Consider the following 16,367-nt stretch of genomic DNA (forward strand, 5'->3'; position numbering starts at 1 on the left):
TACGATGCTCCTGCCTCAGCCTCCCAGAGTGCTGGAATTACAGCACCAGGCTCAGCTCCATCTGATTTTAGTCCCCATGAGTTGGGTGGCTGTGAGCTTGTGACATCGATGAGCATTTGGATCAGTGTGTGTGTGCCGGCTACTTTGTTCTTCATTCCTCCTGGCATCTTGGACCCTCCTCTGTTCCCTTATTCTAAAGCACACACTGTGTATCATTGTCCAGTGAGGGCACATTGGAGTAAGTGACTTTCCCTTTCATTTCCTCACTCCTTGTGGAGGTGTCACCTTACCCCCACCCTAGACTTCTGCCATGATGGCCAACCTGATCTTCAGGTCTTTCCTGTGAGCTCTGCGACCCCAGTGTCCCCCACCCATTCCATGGCCTCCGACTCCACTGGGTATGCTCACCCTGCAAGTCTGACTTGAAACAGACAGTGGCTTCTAAATTTGAAGTTGAGCGTTTTATAAATTTACTCAACTCTGATGCCTCTATGACTTCTTTTCTGCCTCTGTTCCTTCTGTGACTTCATTAGAGCACTTTCTGACTTCCTGGTTCTCCCTTGTGTGTCCCTCAGCTCCTGCACATTTTCTGTCTTTGCCATTTGCCTTTATTTTCTGGCTTATTCTTTATATTTAACTTTCAGTTTGCTGAATCTTTCTGCAGCCGGTTCTAAACTGCTGATTTACTTATAGTTAAATTTGTGATGGTTCTATTTTTACTTTGTTCATCTTTTAGTTTGTTGTGTTTTTTAGTTTGTTGATCTTTTAATTTGCTTGTTATTTCTTTTTCTTTTTCTTGGTATCAGGAATCAAACTCAGGACCTTGTACTTGCGAGGCAGGTGGCAGAACTACTGAGCTAAATCCTCGGCCCTATTTCTTATATTTTTTACTTAACTAATAAGTTAAATTCCTTTATTGTTATAAGTGTCTTATGTACTGTAGGTTTTATTTGCCTTGTTTTGTGTTCTTGGTCCATTTTCATTTGTATCCTGTGAATTTTAAGGATGAACTTCATATTTTGATTCTTGTGTTTGGGGTTTATTTGCTTCATGGATTGCATTTCTGCCTCCACAGCAGGGACTAGAGTTGGTGCCTGCCTTTGTGTGTGTACATAGCTGGTCTGGATAGACAAAGATGCTGCATAGATACTGTCTGTGTCTCTGCCTGGGGTTTTTCAACTCCCAGGTTTTATGAGTGTAGGCTTGTGGTCACATATTCTCAATGCTGGATTTTTGTGGATTTTCTCATCAGGCCTGTCTTGTGACTGTAGAAGTCTGTCACCAACTTTCAGGCTGTGGATCATGGCTGTTCTGCCCATGTTCCCTCGCCTGATCATCTACCCTGCTCAGGCACTACACTTACTGCCTTTGCCCTGCACAAGGGCCAGTTACACACCAAATCTACCCCAGGGATTTGCAGCTGCTCCCTAAGGAGGTTCATGACATCTACACTCATGAAGACCTAGGTCAGAGGCTGCCTGGAGTCCTTGCCCTGTGAGGTCCATGGAATACAAGAGGTGTGTTCCACATGTGAGAGACTTGGGTAGATGGCCTATCCCACCAAATTGGGGGTGGGACCAACACAGTGTAGATGTTCCCTGGTGTGGCTTATCACCTTCAGTGCCTGTAGTCAGAGCTGGGGACCCATGAAAGATAGCTCTTCTAACTCAGAAAGCTGGCTTTGCTCATGTCTGGAGCACCCCCCATGGAGGGATGTATCTGCTTCTTAGTGAGTGCTGGAAAGAAATGGCCCAGATAGAGGTGACACTGGAAGTCCTCCTAGGCCAAGCCCTTCCTAGGCCCCTCTGTAGGTGTTTAAGCCTCATGCTGTGTGGGCTGGTCTGTCTGGAACCTGGGCTCCAGGTCAGGTACCTTTCCCCAGGGCTCAGGTCCCTTGGGGCAGTTGCAGCTGATTAGAGGAAGCTCCTCAAATGTCGGCTCCAGATTGTAGCTGTGCGGATGCCACGGAGCCCTGTCCCACAAATAAGCTATTGCTCTCTCCATGTCCTCCCTACTTTCTGGAACTTCTTTGTTATACTTTATATCTAGATGTCTCCTCCAAAGCCTCATGCGCTCATAGGTGGGGCTTTTGGGAGTGACTGAATTATTGGGTGCGTGATACTGGGTTAGTCCACTGATTGGCTTAGCATAGTTTTGGGTATGTTGATAGGCTTACCCAAGAGGGAAGACCACCCTGGTTGTGGGTGGTACCAACCAGTAGGCTTGTAGTCTGAATGGAATAAAAAGGTAAAGAAGAAGAAAGTCTCACTGCTTCCTGTCTGCCTTGCCATGGACTATTTCTCCTCTGCCATGCCCTTCTACTGCAGTGCCCTGCCTTAGAGCCAGCTGACTATGGACTTAAACCCCCACAGAGTGAGATGAAATAAACCTTTCCTCCTTTAACTTGTAGATTTCAGGTGTTTTAGCCCAGCAGCAATGAGGAAGTAACTAGAAACTCTTTCTCCTGATATTGACGTTGAGAGAACCTGTCATGCAGTGTCCAGTGCTGGGCCACTCATGTTCCTGGGTATCCATGCACTTGACCTGCAGGAAGTGGCCTTGGGCTGGTGCCTGGGGGCCTGGGACCCAGGAGCAACCCTGGTTTTAGAGGTGGGCGCAGAGCCTTGAAAATTCTCTTGCAGCAAGAGGCAGGTAAGCAGAGCTGCTGTGTTGCGACAGGCTGATGGTGTGACCAGAGCCCTGAGCAAGCAAGGAGGCTTTGGGGCTGGAGTAGGGAGCCACTGTAACCCACCCTCCCCGCCATTACATTTATGTGATGTACCTGTGGTCTTCAGAATGTGCCCAGATATTGACTTGTTAGTTTCATGTAGGCCACAGCAGTCTCAGGTGGCCAGTGTCTCCTGTGCTCTTTATAATTTGTTTTAATTTGAGTTTATAAATGGGTAGACATGCTGTTTCCCCTCCCTTGTGTGTGCTCTTCAGCCTCTGGCCAGCCTCCTTCCTGGGAGGCCCTGAACTCTGGTGCTAGCAGCTCAGATGGAACCAGAGGCATAGAGGTCTTCTGCTGGTTTCTTCATAAGCAAGATTATGTGCTCTAGACTCTGACTCTTTCAGTTGCCATCAGTCATGTGACAGGCATTACAGGACTGTCTGTACCCAGGAGATGCACTCAGTGGAAAGTGTCATTTTGTTTTGTACTTCCTGAGCAAGTCTTTAAGGTTCTGTCGGCACCGCCTGGGTGCCCGTTTGTGCAGCGATTAATCGCAGGCATTTGCTCAAGTGGAAACAAAGCGAACTCAACTGCAAGTGGAATCAATCATTAAAAAGTCATTACCAAATCACACCAGCCCAGTGCCTGCTCCTCTACTAATGGCAAAACAATTTCTTGAAAGGGTACAAACAACAAACTTCTTGCATAGTATTTTTCTTCCTTGCCAGCCATTGCTAGCCTGGAGATGTAACAGAAGAGAACTCTAGTGAAGGGCAGCATTTTCGAGATTTATTGGTCAATAAAGGAGACAATTACAGCTTGTTTATGGAAGGAAATCCCCCGCCCTGGCCTCTTGCGGCATTGACAGTCTGGTAATGATAACTTGGGTAACCAGCTCAAAACGATAAAAGTCAATAGGAAGATATAGGATTTCAATAAAATTATGACACTTCATAAACTTTCCTGTGGAAACAAATTTTCCCTGGATATGTGACCAGTTCCAGTTGGATTTGTAACTTTAATTTCTTACTTATTGAATTTTTTGTCATCAACTAATTACGCAGTCCATGCTGGGTGACAACCACAAGCCTCAGTTCCTTGTGAGGGAAGAGGCCAGACATGGCAGCCTGAGGCCCCGTGCCCTCAGCGCAAGCGTGAGGAGGTAGGGGTCTTTTTATACCTTAGTGCCCTCCCTGTCCCACTTGCAAGGGAAGAACCTAGGTAGGGGCAACCGACAGTGTGGGTGCTCAGATTGCTGAGCTGTCAGGTTGGCCTCTTTCAGGGTACATGGTTGCACTTCTGCCTGTGAGGATGCAGAGAATGCTGTATGGAAAGGGCCCCAGCTTCTGAGAGAGGCCTTGCTCCCAGGTGGGCTAAGTAAATAGGTCTCCATCAGGGTTGGGAACATGCCTAGTTGGGAGCAGTGCTGGTGCCAGTGGACCCTGCAGCTCACCAGAGGGGGAAGTCACCAGCCAGGGACCCAGTGAGGTCGTGTGGGGCTGCCTGTCATTCAGCTCCCTTCTCAGGATATGTGTGTGGGGGAGACAGGGTATGCCAATTAGCAGGTAGGACCTGCTTCCTAGCTCCATAACTGGCCCTGATGACCAGCTTTAATACAGTTCTGTCACTTGATGGGCACCTTCTTTACAGGGCAGCTTGCCAGATACTTAGGCCATGGCAGTATTGACTCCGCAGCTGTCCTCACTGCCATCTTACTAAGGAAGAAACTGAGACTCAGTTGATTATAGACAGCTGACCTCAGAGCAGAGTGGGTTTGAACCTGGGACATGTAGCGCCAGCGTCCTCACTACTGACTCCCAGATTGGTGTGCTCAGAGCCAGGCACAGGCACACACCAAAGTGCCAGTGAGAAGTGCTTGGTTGGCCTCCCAGACTTGCATTGTCTGTCACACCCACCTCCTGCCAGGCTGCTGAGCTGTGTATGCATGCACAAGAGGGTGGAAGAGCTATGCTGATGTCCACTGGGGGTGGGTTAGCTGGGGGTGGGTTCTGGCCTGGCCTGGATCTCCTAGGGCTGGGCCTCCTGAACCTAGGTGGGGCATCTAGGGCCTGAGGAACCTAGTGGCTCTGAGCTGTTAGGTCCACATCTGAGAACCCCCATCAGGGAAGAGGAGAACTCAACAAGCAGCTGCGGGAGACCAGGTTTTCCTGGCCAGGCCACATGCCTCACACAGCCTGAAGTGGAGTCCAGCTCCTACCTGGAGGATCCTCTCTGCTGGTCTAGCAGAAGACTTGCCCCTTTGGGTTCATGTGACAAATGCTCCCGCATTCGAAGGAGAAATCTGTCCCAGTCCTGTCCCAGTTGCCAGTCCCTGGCTTGCTGGCTCCAAGTTACTTCTGACTCTTTGGTTATCTGTCATCCCAGGGAAATAGACCTGGGCTTCACAAAATACCCTGAGAGGGAGTAGGGTGCTGGGCATGGCTGGTGGCCTCATCCATGAGCTCTGTGGGTGGACAAGGTGCCTGTTAAGATCACAGAGATTTCAGGTGGAGCTGGCTTTCGGGGAGCTTGGGGTAGTAGGTTTCTCACCTCAGTGGGACACTGTGGCGTTCCTGCTCTACTGGATCCTCATTCATCATGCTGCTAGTTTGTGTCCTTGCTTTGAGTGTCACTGGTCAGAGGTTTAGCAGCAAGGGGGTATCCAGCCTGGCACCGAGGCCAGGGACAGGCTCTTGGGAAAGCACCCAGGCCTCTCGTCTCTGGTGGGCCATTTGGAGGAAGGCACTATTGGCAGTACATGGGGGCCTAAGTCCTGAGCAACTTGAGGTGTCTCTTCTGTCTTCACCAGACTTCTATATTTGTGCTCCTTCCAGCCATCCCCAGGGTCTCCTCTCCACTCTGACCAGTTGCCCTCTGCCCACAGGAGCGGGACGGCATGCGTGCCATCCTGGGGTCCTATGACAGCGAGCTTACCCAGGCTGAGTACTCGCCCCAGCTGACACGCCGCATGCGGGAGGCAGAGGACATGGTGCAGAAGGTGCATGCCCACAGCTCGGAGATGGAGGTGGGTCTGGTGAAGGGCAGTCAGCTGTGGGGACCATGAAGCCTGGCGGTGGGGTTCGGGGAAGGCACGGCTGGTGATTGGTAGTTTGCACATGGGGTATACTTTAATTCTCGTGGTGGTATTGTGCAGCCAGCACATCCCAGGCAGCTCCATCCAGCAGGTAGGTGATGGGGGGTCAGTATGAGGCTTTGCTGGGGCCTGAAGAGCTGACTAGAGGTGGTGTTGCCCTCATGCTGCATCACTAGGGAGCAGATCCTTCTCACCATGTGCTGTTATGTCCCTATCTGAGGCTGCCAGTGTCCCCCAGGGAAGGGGCTGTCTCAGTCTGTGTCCTCTCTCTTTACCCCATTGCACCCAGCACTATTCTGTGGTCTTCTGTGAAGTCTTTTGCCCTCTTCTAGTGATGTGTGGACATAGGAACAGTCCAGCTCTGAAGAGCCTGCCTCCCAGACCCTGTGGTGCCGTGGGCCTCCTGCTTAGCTCAGGGCTGTGTGCTACCATCTCCGCACACCTATGGCTTCCTGGGTGGCTTGCATGGCTCTGAGCTCCTACCTGCTTGGTGAGCCTGGGGCCTGAGGATGTGTCATTGTGGGGGTTACGGCTCCCCAACAAACCATCCTTTCCTTAGTAGAAAGGAAGAGCAGCTTGCTCACTGCCCTGCAGGCACAGCATAGCCCTTCTGGGAAAGGTGGGATCCCTGGCCTTGAACACAGGCAGGGCTTCCTAGATGCCAGGAAAAGTGCCGTAGGTGTGGTGACTGACACCACTGGTTCCTGCACCAGCCCTTTGTTGCCAACATCCAGTGCTGCTCTCATTGTGTCCCCAGAAGCAGGAGTTGTTCTTACCCTGGGTTTACTAATGAGGAAGCTGAAGCACAGGGTCCAGGGCCATGCCTGGGTCACAGATGGCACAGGTGATGCCAGGCCAGAAACATGGGTCTGCAGGCCTTGGTGCTCTAGCTCTGGGCCATATGCTGCACCCTTTCTCCTGCGTTCTGAGCTGTCTGAAGCACAGCCTGTAGCCTGTGGTCCTGGGCTCCCTCTGATGGTGGTGGTATGAGGAGATGCAGAGAGAGATGCTGGCGTGGACCATGGTCACTCAGTCCCAGCAGCTGTGTCTTCTCTTCATTCAACGAGGATGTGTGGGTCACCTCTGATTTTCTGGCTGGAGAGATGGCCTGGGTCCACCAGGGTCATGTCCCAACTGCAGCCAGGCCCCTACCAGGGGAGTCTGGTGGAGCCCCTGCCCCTTTGGAGCTGAGCTTCCAGGTGGGGAAGACATATAATAAGCTTGCCACTGGTGTTGCTGAGTTGTCAAGTAGGGGGCTCCAGTGAGGGAGCAGTCAGGGAGCTGTGCTGCTGTGCTCCCTGGGAGCTGGTATGGCTGTGGATGGCGGCTGTGTGTGCTTAGTGCACCTGTAGTCATCAGGTCACCCAGGGGCCAAGGGAGGAGTGTGGGGCAGGGGCTTGGGCTATACCAGCTCCATGATGAAGAGCATCTGACCAGGCTGCCCTCCCACACACTCCTTCTCTCTCCTGCTTGCACTGAGGCTGTGCAGGCCCTGGGAGCTGTGCTGTATCCCTGTCTGGAGGGGGATTGTCCGACCTCATGGACACTCTTCGCACGGTGTGCCCCAAGAGTGAGTGACATGTTCAGGTCCTGTGCAGCACCCTGAGCCCCACTGTGCGGCTGGGGGCTCGTCCTGCTGCCACTAACCAGCGTCTGGTGGCCAGAAGTGGGCCCTGCTGTGAACAGCTCCACGTACACCTTCCATCCTCATCTAAAAGGTTAACTCCAGCTGCACCGAGTGAAATCATCATAAATTTAAGTGTGTTAATAGCTATTTTATTACAACACATTTGGCTCCATATGAAGCGTTAATGAAGAGAGATTTGCAGGGAAGGCTCTTGGACACCTTCCATTGTCCCAGAATTTCTCACATTGAGGAATCCCCATTTGCACTGGCCATATGCACCCCATACCAGTCATTAGGAGCCCCATGGTTTGTGCACAGCTGTACCATATGCTCTGTGCTCTTTTGTGTGATTAGGGCAATTGGTGACTTCAATACTTGTATACAGACATGCTCAATCTGTGCCTTGGGGACAGCTTGGCAGGCCTCAGCCTCCCCCTGCTTGTGGGTATATTGGGGACCCTTCTCCCTCCCATGGTGGGACATGAAGATGGCAGATTACTGTCCTTCTTTGCCTCTAGAGTTATGGGAGAGTTGGGAGGTAGCGGCTCAGAGACCCAGCCTCTGTAGGGTACAGTCTTCCAACAACTGTTCCTCTCATCACCATTACTGGTGGGGTCCTGGGGCCAGTCAAGTATGGGTTGGGGCTGAGGAGCTGCCCTGTCCCCTCACCTGAAGTCCCCACACGGCCTTTTTCTCATGGGGACAGGCACTGTGTCTTCCCCCTAGCCTCTGTTCTCTGGATCCAGGCTGTGTTGGGATGGACACATCCCTAGGCATGCTCTGAACCCACCCCCAGGGATGCTAGTCACTGCCTGCTGCCTGGAAGCCAAGGAGTACCATCTGCTCCCACAGCCTGACTTGGCACCCAGCCTCTGAATTCAGACTTACCCACTTACTGCAGAAGCTTCCCTCCTAGGTTGTGCTGCACCTTGGGGAAGGGAAGCCAGAGGAGTGCAGCCACAGCCCATTGGGGATGGAGAGTGGTTGAACTCAGTGTGCTCTGGGGATCCTGCTTGGCTGCTTATAGAGTCCTGCCTAGATACCTGGCTCTAAGAGAGAAGCTGTGAGCCTCTTGCCTCCACCAGGTGGCAGCAGACAGGTCCATGGTTTACTCCTGGGCCTAGGGAAGACCAGCCAAGTGTGGGGATAGGGCATGTCCAGGAGAGACCTAGCCTAGGACAGAGTTAGGTGGATCCAAGGGGGGCCTGGCCTGGGACAGGGTGGGGCAGGTTCAAGAAAGCCAGCCTAGGATGGGGTAAGATGGGTCCGAGAGCCCTGCAGCTGGGGAGTGGTCCAATGTGGAGGAAGATCAGAGGGAGGTAGGGATCCCGCCTTGTCTCCTCAAAGTCCTGTGCTAGGTTGAAGGATGCTGTCTCTCCTCTGCCTCCCCTGTTTGGGCCATTGCCCACTGTTCAAGGAGGAGTAAGATGGGGAAGCAGCCATGTCTGGAGCCAAGTGCTTGGTCGTGGCTGGCTGGGGAGGAGCCACCTACTGAATGTCAAGGAGGCAGCTGGGGGTCTAAGAACCCCAAGAGGCTGGAAGGGACCCAGGTTAGCACCCTGCTGGATACAGTGCTGCTCATAAGAGGCATCCTGCAGTTACATCTTGTGGGGCATTTGTGCTAGGTGATGTAGGACTGATAGGGTGTGAGATTCAAGAACCCTACAGGTACTCTACCTTCTAAGAGATCTGTTTCTGCTCACTTCCCGGTGACACAGTCTTATCCTTGCAGAGAGATAGTTCAGCTGAGTAGGAGCAGGATTTGGGATAAATGTGTCCATGATGATGGAGTGAGGGCCAGTGGCATGGAGGGATTTCTCTCAAAATTGGGTGACATCACAGAAGTACCATGTGCAGCGAAACACCTGGTGAACTGGTTTTCCCACATTTTATAGAGGGGATAACTGTAAAGTGGACATGTAGTATAGAAGTGAAGAAATCAGGAAAGCACATGAAACTCAGGCTAGTCCTTGTGCCATCCAGCCAGAGGCCCTGCCTGGGCATGGGGTCCTTCCTGCCTGAATTGTGAGCAGGTAAATGGGGCCGCAGTAAGCATGGCTCTAGACATGGCTCCATGGGTAACTCTGAAAGTGTTGGAACCGCAGAGGACAGATCTCATCTGTCACTCATCTGTGGGTGGTGCTGCAAGGGTCCTCGAGGTCCCTAAACTTATGTAACTTCTTATGGTGTGTTAATGTGCACACTCAGGCAGCACAAAGTGGCCTTGCAGCTTGCTTAGCCTGAGGAGTTTCCAAAGTTTCTGACTTGTGAAAAGTTACTATTTAATAAAATAATCAAAACACCCACCCACCAAAGCCTCCAAGGGCACAAGACAGTTGTCCTACACGAAGCCTTCTCCTTCTCACACCACCCTGGAAGGCCTCTGCAGCCCAGCTGGCCTGGGTGAGCCTCTGCCCTCTGCCTCTGAGGTGCATCCCTCAGCAGGAGGCCATCCAGGGGTACCTGGCTACAGGCAGCTTCTCAGAGGTCCTGGCTATTAGAGGGCCCTGGCTCATGGTCTCCCCACCGAATTAAATTAGGAAGAGGGAGAACCTGGCCACAAGCAGGTTAACAAAGGAAAGGAAGGGCCAGGTAGAAGCATGGGGTCTGGTGAAAGTTGGGGTGATGCCCTGTGTGAAGTGGGTGTGAAAGATGCTGCCCCTCGGTCCTTATCACTGAGGTGAGGAAAGCCACTCAGAGCTAGAGAACCAAGGAAGTGCACTCATAGAAGCTGTGGGGTGGGAGATTATGCTCCCCATGCCTGACTGCTAATTCAGGCCCACCCTGCTTGCTAGAACCAGCACCACACCCAGCCTGGGATCCTCAGCTAGAACCCCCTACTGTCTCCAGCCTGACATGGACACACTGGCTTGTGAGCCTTGTTTTGCGCCCTGAGGTCCAGCAGGCATTCCTGACCCCCTCAAACCACTTCTTCATGCTGATTCATTAGTCAAGATGACGGACATCGCCTTTCACACAGCCCTGGCTTGCAAATGCTGGGCTGTGGGCTGCGCAGTCTCATCCATCTTTGCACCAGCCACGTGGGGCAAGGCAGAGCCTCCCTTTTGCAGTGGAGAAAGCTAGGCTCAGTGTGGAGGAGAGTGGCCTGAGGCAGACCTTCCTGTGTGTCACTGTCCCTCGGCTACCCCCAACCCTGCATCATGGCCTGGCCCAGGGGACCCTGGTAGATGGCAGCGCAACTCTGCAGTCCTGACAAGGCCTAACCTGTTGCTGGGGATGGCAGGGCTTGTGCCCTTGGAGGCTTTGGTGGGTGGGTGTTTTGATTATTTTATTAAATAGTAACTTTTCACAAGTCAGAAACTTTGGAAACTCCTCAGGCTAAGCGAGCTGCAAGGCCACTTTGTGCTGCCTGAGTGTGCACATTAACACACCATAAGAAGTTACATAAGTTTAGGGACCTCGAGGACCCTTGCAGCACCACCCACAGATGAGATGCTCGTGTTGTGTGAGGTGCTGTTTTCTAAACGAGCCATTTTGGTGGCACAGGTGCATGGTGAGGAAGCAGCCCACAGCCACAGGAGTCTAATTACATCCAGACTTACTGTCAAGGAATGGATGTGTGTCGTATCCCCTCTGCCAGTATTGTGACCTAGGAGGAGGACTGCAGGGAAGCGGATGGAAGAATGCTGCCAGCCAAGTGTTTCCCCTTTCACACTCTGCCTCCCACCCCTCTCCCATTTTGTTCCTCTTTTTGTTTCCAGTCTTCACTCATTCTTTTCATTCTTTGTGTTCCCTCTCCTGTCCCTCTGTCCCCACCCTTCATTTCTGAGCTCCTGTTTCCTCTTCTGGGGTTAGCTCACATGCACAGGGTATGCCCACGGGCGGGGTCCTTGAGACCAGGCTGGACAGGTTCAGGCTCCAGGCATACACGGCCAGGGAGCTGATACTGTCTTCCTTTGCGCAGCTGTCCTGTTCCTGTACCTCCCTCAGCCAGCTCTGACATAGGCAAAACATATCAGTAAAACAAACTGGAAATGTTGGATTGGGCGAATCCCTGTGGCCTGGCTCTGGTAAGGGCTGTGTCTTTTTGCATGGATTTTATTTATTCCATTTAATAAAGCAGCTGCAGAAGTTAGTAGCAGATGTCATGAATCCTCTGTCAATGGAGCTATAAATACGAATGTGTGGCACCTTGATTCCACACGTCAGCCTGATCTGTGTTTCCAATTTATTTAATTAAAACAGATTACATTGCTTCTGGCTGTGTGGTTGTATGTGGAAAATCCCAATTTTAGATTGCAGTAAATCTGGAGTAATTTCTGACTTCCAATTTAGGCAAAATAGACTTCCCTTCTCCTATCTCCCTTTCTTGTTACTTCCGTGGGGCTCCAATGGTATGTCTGTCCCAGCATTAACTCCCAAGGGGCTTTCCCTTCTCATGTTTTACTGCTGTCATATGTGAAGACATGGGGAGGCTACACTCTGCCAAGATTGAACAAAGCAGGATAGAAAACCCTGAAATAGTTGAGAGAAGTGGATGGAGGGGCAAGTGGAAGAAAATAACCCTGGAACTCCAAGCCAAGGCCAGCCCCCAGGATTGACCATGTGTGTGGACTTCTGGTCCAGTCCTCAATCTGAGCGGACAACCCAGAGGTATCTGCCCAGGAGTGGCCACCCTGTCAGGAGAAGGAGGAGGAGGAGTAGGTCTTCACATGAGACTCCAGTCCTGCCCCATGCATGAGTAGAGGGGATTCTGCATGCCGCCTTTCAACAGGGATACGGTGCTGCTGTGCCTATTCATGCCAAGGTCCCCTCATAGGTTCTTGGTCATCACAGCCTCCCTGTGTGGTAGAGGGAATAAATAATGCTCTAAGAACCAAAGTCATCAGACTTGCACAGATCACCACTTAAAGACCACATGGCTGATAGGTAGAGACATTGGAACTTTGGTCATATGACTTCATATTCAGTGCCCGCAGCCCCATCTTGGGACAGACATGCACTTACATTGGTGTCCCCCATGGGGATTGTAAAAGCACAATTGCTGGGCCCTTCACTCAGTGTCTCTGACCTCATGCATGTAGAACGATGAGGGACAGCTCCAGGCCACACCCAGGAGTCAGTGTCCTGCAGAATTATCAGCAGTAAGCCAACTGTGAAGGTATAAGAGGGGCTGTATCCATCTCATCTTTCCCAGGAGAGCCCACTCTTGCCCTCCCAGCACCCATCCTTGCAAGGTATGCACCCTGGCTCCATGGTCCACACTAGAGTGTGCCTCTGTGTCCTTGGTCACATCCTCCCAGGGCCACTGCTAAGCAGAGGACATTCAGTCTAGAACAGTTCTTGGTTCCATGGCCTGGACAGACTCTCAGATGATTGGCCTGTTGGCTCATGATGCCCCAAACCTGTGTAAGCTAGACCAAGGATTCAGGGGCCTAGGCTGAGTCTCATCTTCTTCCTCATTGACTGTGATCTTAGGGACCCTTCCTGTGCGGGCACTGGCTGTTGTGCAGGCCTGATTCTCTGCTCTCTGGTTATCTCTACCAGGCTATTCCACATCCTACAGAAGCTATCACAGCCCCCCATAGGGCTCTGTGGCGTCTAGTCCCAGCTTATGACCACCTGCAGGTTTCACTGCTGCATCGTAGGCTCACTGTGTGCGACAGGGGTGCCAGTCATCAGGCAGCTACTTCGCACTTCAGAATAAAAATAGCCCTGCTGTTGTCTTGCTGCAGCATCTATGTGTTGCAGATAGCTCATGGGCCCATGGCTCATGTCTGAGCACACGTGAGCCCTGGGGCAGCCCCCTCAGAATAACACCAATCCCAGTTGTTTTGTCTTTGGGACCCTCCTTGACCACCTGCCCATGGTTAACAGGGACTGCACCTGCCCACTCCCTAGCTGTGACCCATTCCATGGGCTCCAGCACACCATCGGTCCCCTGCCTTCCTTGTTTTCTTCATAGAGGCAGCATCTTGGGCAGAGCCAGGAGTTTGTGGCACATGAACAGAATGGATATGATACGTGGCCACCCAGGCCAGCCACTGTCCCAGCTGTGTGGGCCATTGGCTGAGGCCAGCTGTGGGCAGATGAGAACAGCTGGTGGGGCCAAGAAACCTTGGGTTTCCTACTTAGAATGTAGTCTGGCTCTGTCTGGAAGCAGATCTGCAGGAGAAAGCCAGGTGGGTGGCTGAATGGACAGCTCCACTTCTTGAAGTCCCTGCAATGGTGTGGGATGCAGTCAACGCTGATGCCACCACAAGGAGCTGCTCTGACAAGTGTGATGCTGTCTATTGAGAGACGCTGGTAGCACCTGAGTCCCTGCTGCCTACCACCTCCTTCTGACTTTCCTGCCCCGACATAGGCTCTGGGTTGTGAGTCCTCCAAGGAGGCCTAGGCTATCATTATTTCCTCCCAGTGGAAGTGGCCTCCCCAGAAGGGGTTATGCTGGAGAGGTGGGACCTTGTCCTATGTGTTCCTTCCAGGGAGGGGCAATGACCACTCTAGGCTTTTCTTGAAGGGAGGCCTGGACATGATCATCCTTCTGGCACAGACCCTGCAGTTTCTTTGAGGTGACAGCTGTGCTCCAGTTGCTTCAGAAGGGATCTGATGTGCAGATATGGATGTGGTGACCGACACTGCCCCTAGCTGGGGCATAGATGCAGCTGGGATGGCCAGGGCCCTTCTTTCCCATAGGCATCTTGTCTTACTCTGCTACCCCTGGGCTGCATGCTTAAGAGATCTTTCCGGAGGTGCATGGCTGGACCATGTGATGAGATGCCCAGCACTGGGGAGGACAGGGCATATGCTGGAGTTTTGGTTCTGGTCAGCTGTTTCACCAAGGTGTCTGGCCTACAGTTCTGCCTACAGTTGGTAGAAGGTGGAGGAATGTGTTCCTGCTGACGTAGAGTGAGCCTCTCGGGGTGTCTCCCGATGCTAGTATTTGATCAGGTACTGGCTGAGGTCTAGAATGCACTGCTGGTCTTCAGATGTGGACGCCAAGGTTGGAGCAGGCAGCTGCTGCTCACTGTCCCTCAGTGCCGATGGACAGAGTGAGGGCAGCCAGAGCATGTTTAATTCCACCTCGTGTGGAATTACAGGTTATGCGGCTGTATTGCAGTTGTTAAACTTTAAGGAAATTCCAAATGGTTTTGCAAAGTCGTTTTGCGTTTACACTGTCCTCATGGACAAGTTTCAATTGATTTACTTCCTTTCCAGATCCCAGGGCTGCCAGAGTTCTTCGTGTTTGCCAACCACATGGTTGCAAAATGATATTTCATTGTTGGTCCTGATTTGCATTTTCCTAATTACTAACCATGTTAATTACCTGTCTGTGTGTTTGCTGGCTGTGTGCGTTTCCTTTTCTGGGAGAAGTCTGTTTGCATCTTTGCCCACTTTTCTGTTGTGTTTGTTTTTTTCTTATTGCTTTGTAGGTGTTCAGTGTGTTCCAGAGACTGATCGAGTGGTGGGGGTTTGTGTACTTGCTGAGTTCCTCTTGCGGGTGACACAGTGGGGGGCAGCATCCTACCTGGGCAGAGCAGGATTATTTATGTGTCCGTGAGCAGGCAGGCAACTTGGCTCCAGAGCTCTTCTCTTCTGGTGGATTCTGGCTGGAGCAGAGGGCCTCAGAGAAGAAGATCTAGCTGTCCCTGCCTCCACAAGCCCAGCGTGTGGGGGACAGAGGGAAGAGACAGAAATGTGCCATCTCACCTCTCACAGACCTGCTCACAGAAGGCTGCTGCTGTGGGCAGGACTGTCCCTGGTTCTGCTAGAATGACATCCTCCTCCTCCAAGTGCCCATTGCATATCAGCATTTACAGACAGAGCCCACAATAGCTGGCTCAGGGCAGGAATGTTCCCTTGGTGGCCATCTCCACCTCTCTCCACACATCATTCCCTGGCCAGGAGAGGGGACCCTAGCAGGGTCTCTGAGCACCACAATCTGCCCTCATGGTGTAAGTTCATCTTGGCCTGATAACACATGTCTCTAGAGACTGACCACACATGTGGGCCTCAAGGAATTTTAGCAGGCTGTACTGGGGTTTGTCATTGCACTCTGCTCTGGAGCCTGAGCTGTATCTCTCCCATGGTGGCCACTGCTGTGCTCTCTCAAGGATTGGACTCCTTGTCAGTAGGCTGTTCTAGCAGAGGCCAGGCAGCTGCAAGGATATCCCACCACAGAGCAGAGCTGATTGAGCCCTTCCCCCAAGGCTGTGGCCCAACATGGTGCTCATAGGGGCTCTTGATCAGGAGGAGGCCACCCTTGGCTGGACGGCCAGACCCTCTCTCCCTTCTCTGAGCCCAGAGGACACAGGCCAGGCCTCACTGCCCTTTCCCAGGTCCACCTCATGGTGGCTGTGTCGAGGAGCCACAGAGGTTTTTCTGGGACTCAGGCAACTCTTCCACAGTATGCACCTGCTGGGGGAGGTCGGTGTTTCTTTCTCTGCTGCCTGGGTACCGGACATCCCATTCCCCCATACCCTCCTGTCTCTGTGACTAAATGGAAGCTTTGGGTTGGACTTTAGGTTTGCATGTTTCCTGGCTGCCCACTTCTCCAAGTAGGGGGACCTTTAGCCTGCCTGGGGTGGCAGCTCAGTCCTGGCGCACCTGGTCCCTTGTCTGAAACTAAGCAAGGAGAGGGTCTGCAGTGGAGGTGCTAGAGTAGGGACAGGCATGAGAATGAGCAACAGCCTTGACCCTCTCGGTCTTATCTTGCAGGCTCAGCTGTCACAGGCCCTGGAGGAGCTGGGAGTCCAAAAGCAGAGAGCTGACATGGTGAGTCCAGAGGTGGTGCCCACAGGTCCCCAATATAAATGAGGGCAGCTGGTTAAGGCCACTGCAAACCTGGGTCTCAGCAGCAGTTCTAGTCTGGTCCCTCTCATGATACTTCCTGCAGGCACGAGCCTTTGGCCTCTTCTCTGTGGTTGACCTGAGACCCCTGCTTTTCCCAATGAGGCCCCTGTCTGTGCATGTGGTGCTGCAGATGGGAGGCTTTGCTAGAGCACAATGAGCCA

At 52.3% G+C, this 16,367-nt stretch overlaps 1 protein-coding gene across 6 annotated transcripts in view; it reads left to right on the forward strand.

Annotated features, from left to right (window-relative positions):
* Mad1l1 (mitotic arrest deficient 1 like 1) overlaps positions 1 to 16,367 on the forward strand; it is a 322,214-nt gene that overhangs the window by 168,079 nt on the left and 137,768 nt on the right. For 4 of the 6 annotated variants that reach the window (XM_010612080.3, XM_010612079.1, XM_010612082.1 and 1 more), the window contains 2 exons: positions 5,556 to 5,696; positions 16,072 to 16,128. In XM_010612080.3, coding sequence (XP_010610382.1) covers positions 5,556 to 5,696; positions 16,072 to 16,128 — 198 coding nt within the window. The remainder of the gene's footprint in view (positions 1 to 5,555; positions 5,697 to 16,071; positions 16,129 to 16,367) is intronic. The other 2 variants (XM_010612081.3, XM_010612083.3) reach the window with 1 other exon arrangement.

Source organism: Fukomys damarensis, unplaced genomic scaffold (genome assembly GCF_012274545.1).
Source record: "Fukomys damarensis isolate Sample0158 unplaced genomic scaffold, DMR_v1.0_HiC HiC_scaffold_17, whole genome shotgun sequence".
Taxonomy (NCBI): domain Eukaryota; kingdom Metazoa; phylum Chordata; class Mammalia; order Rodentia; family Bathyergidae; genus Fukomys; species Fukomys damarensis.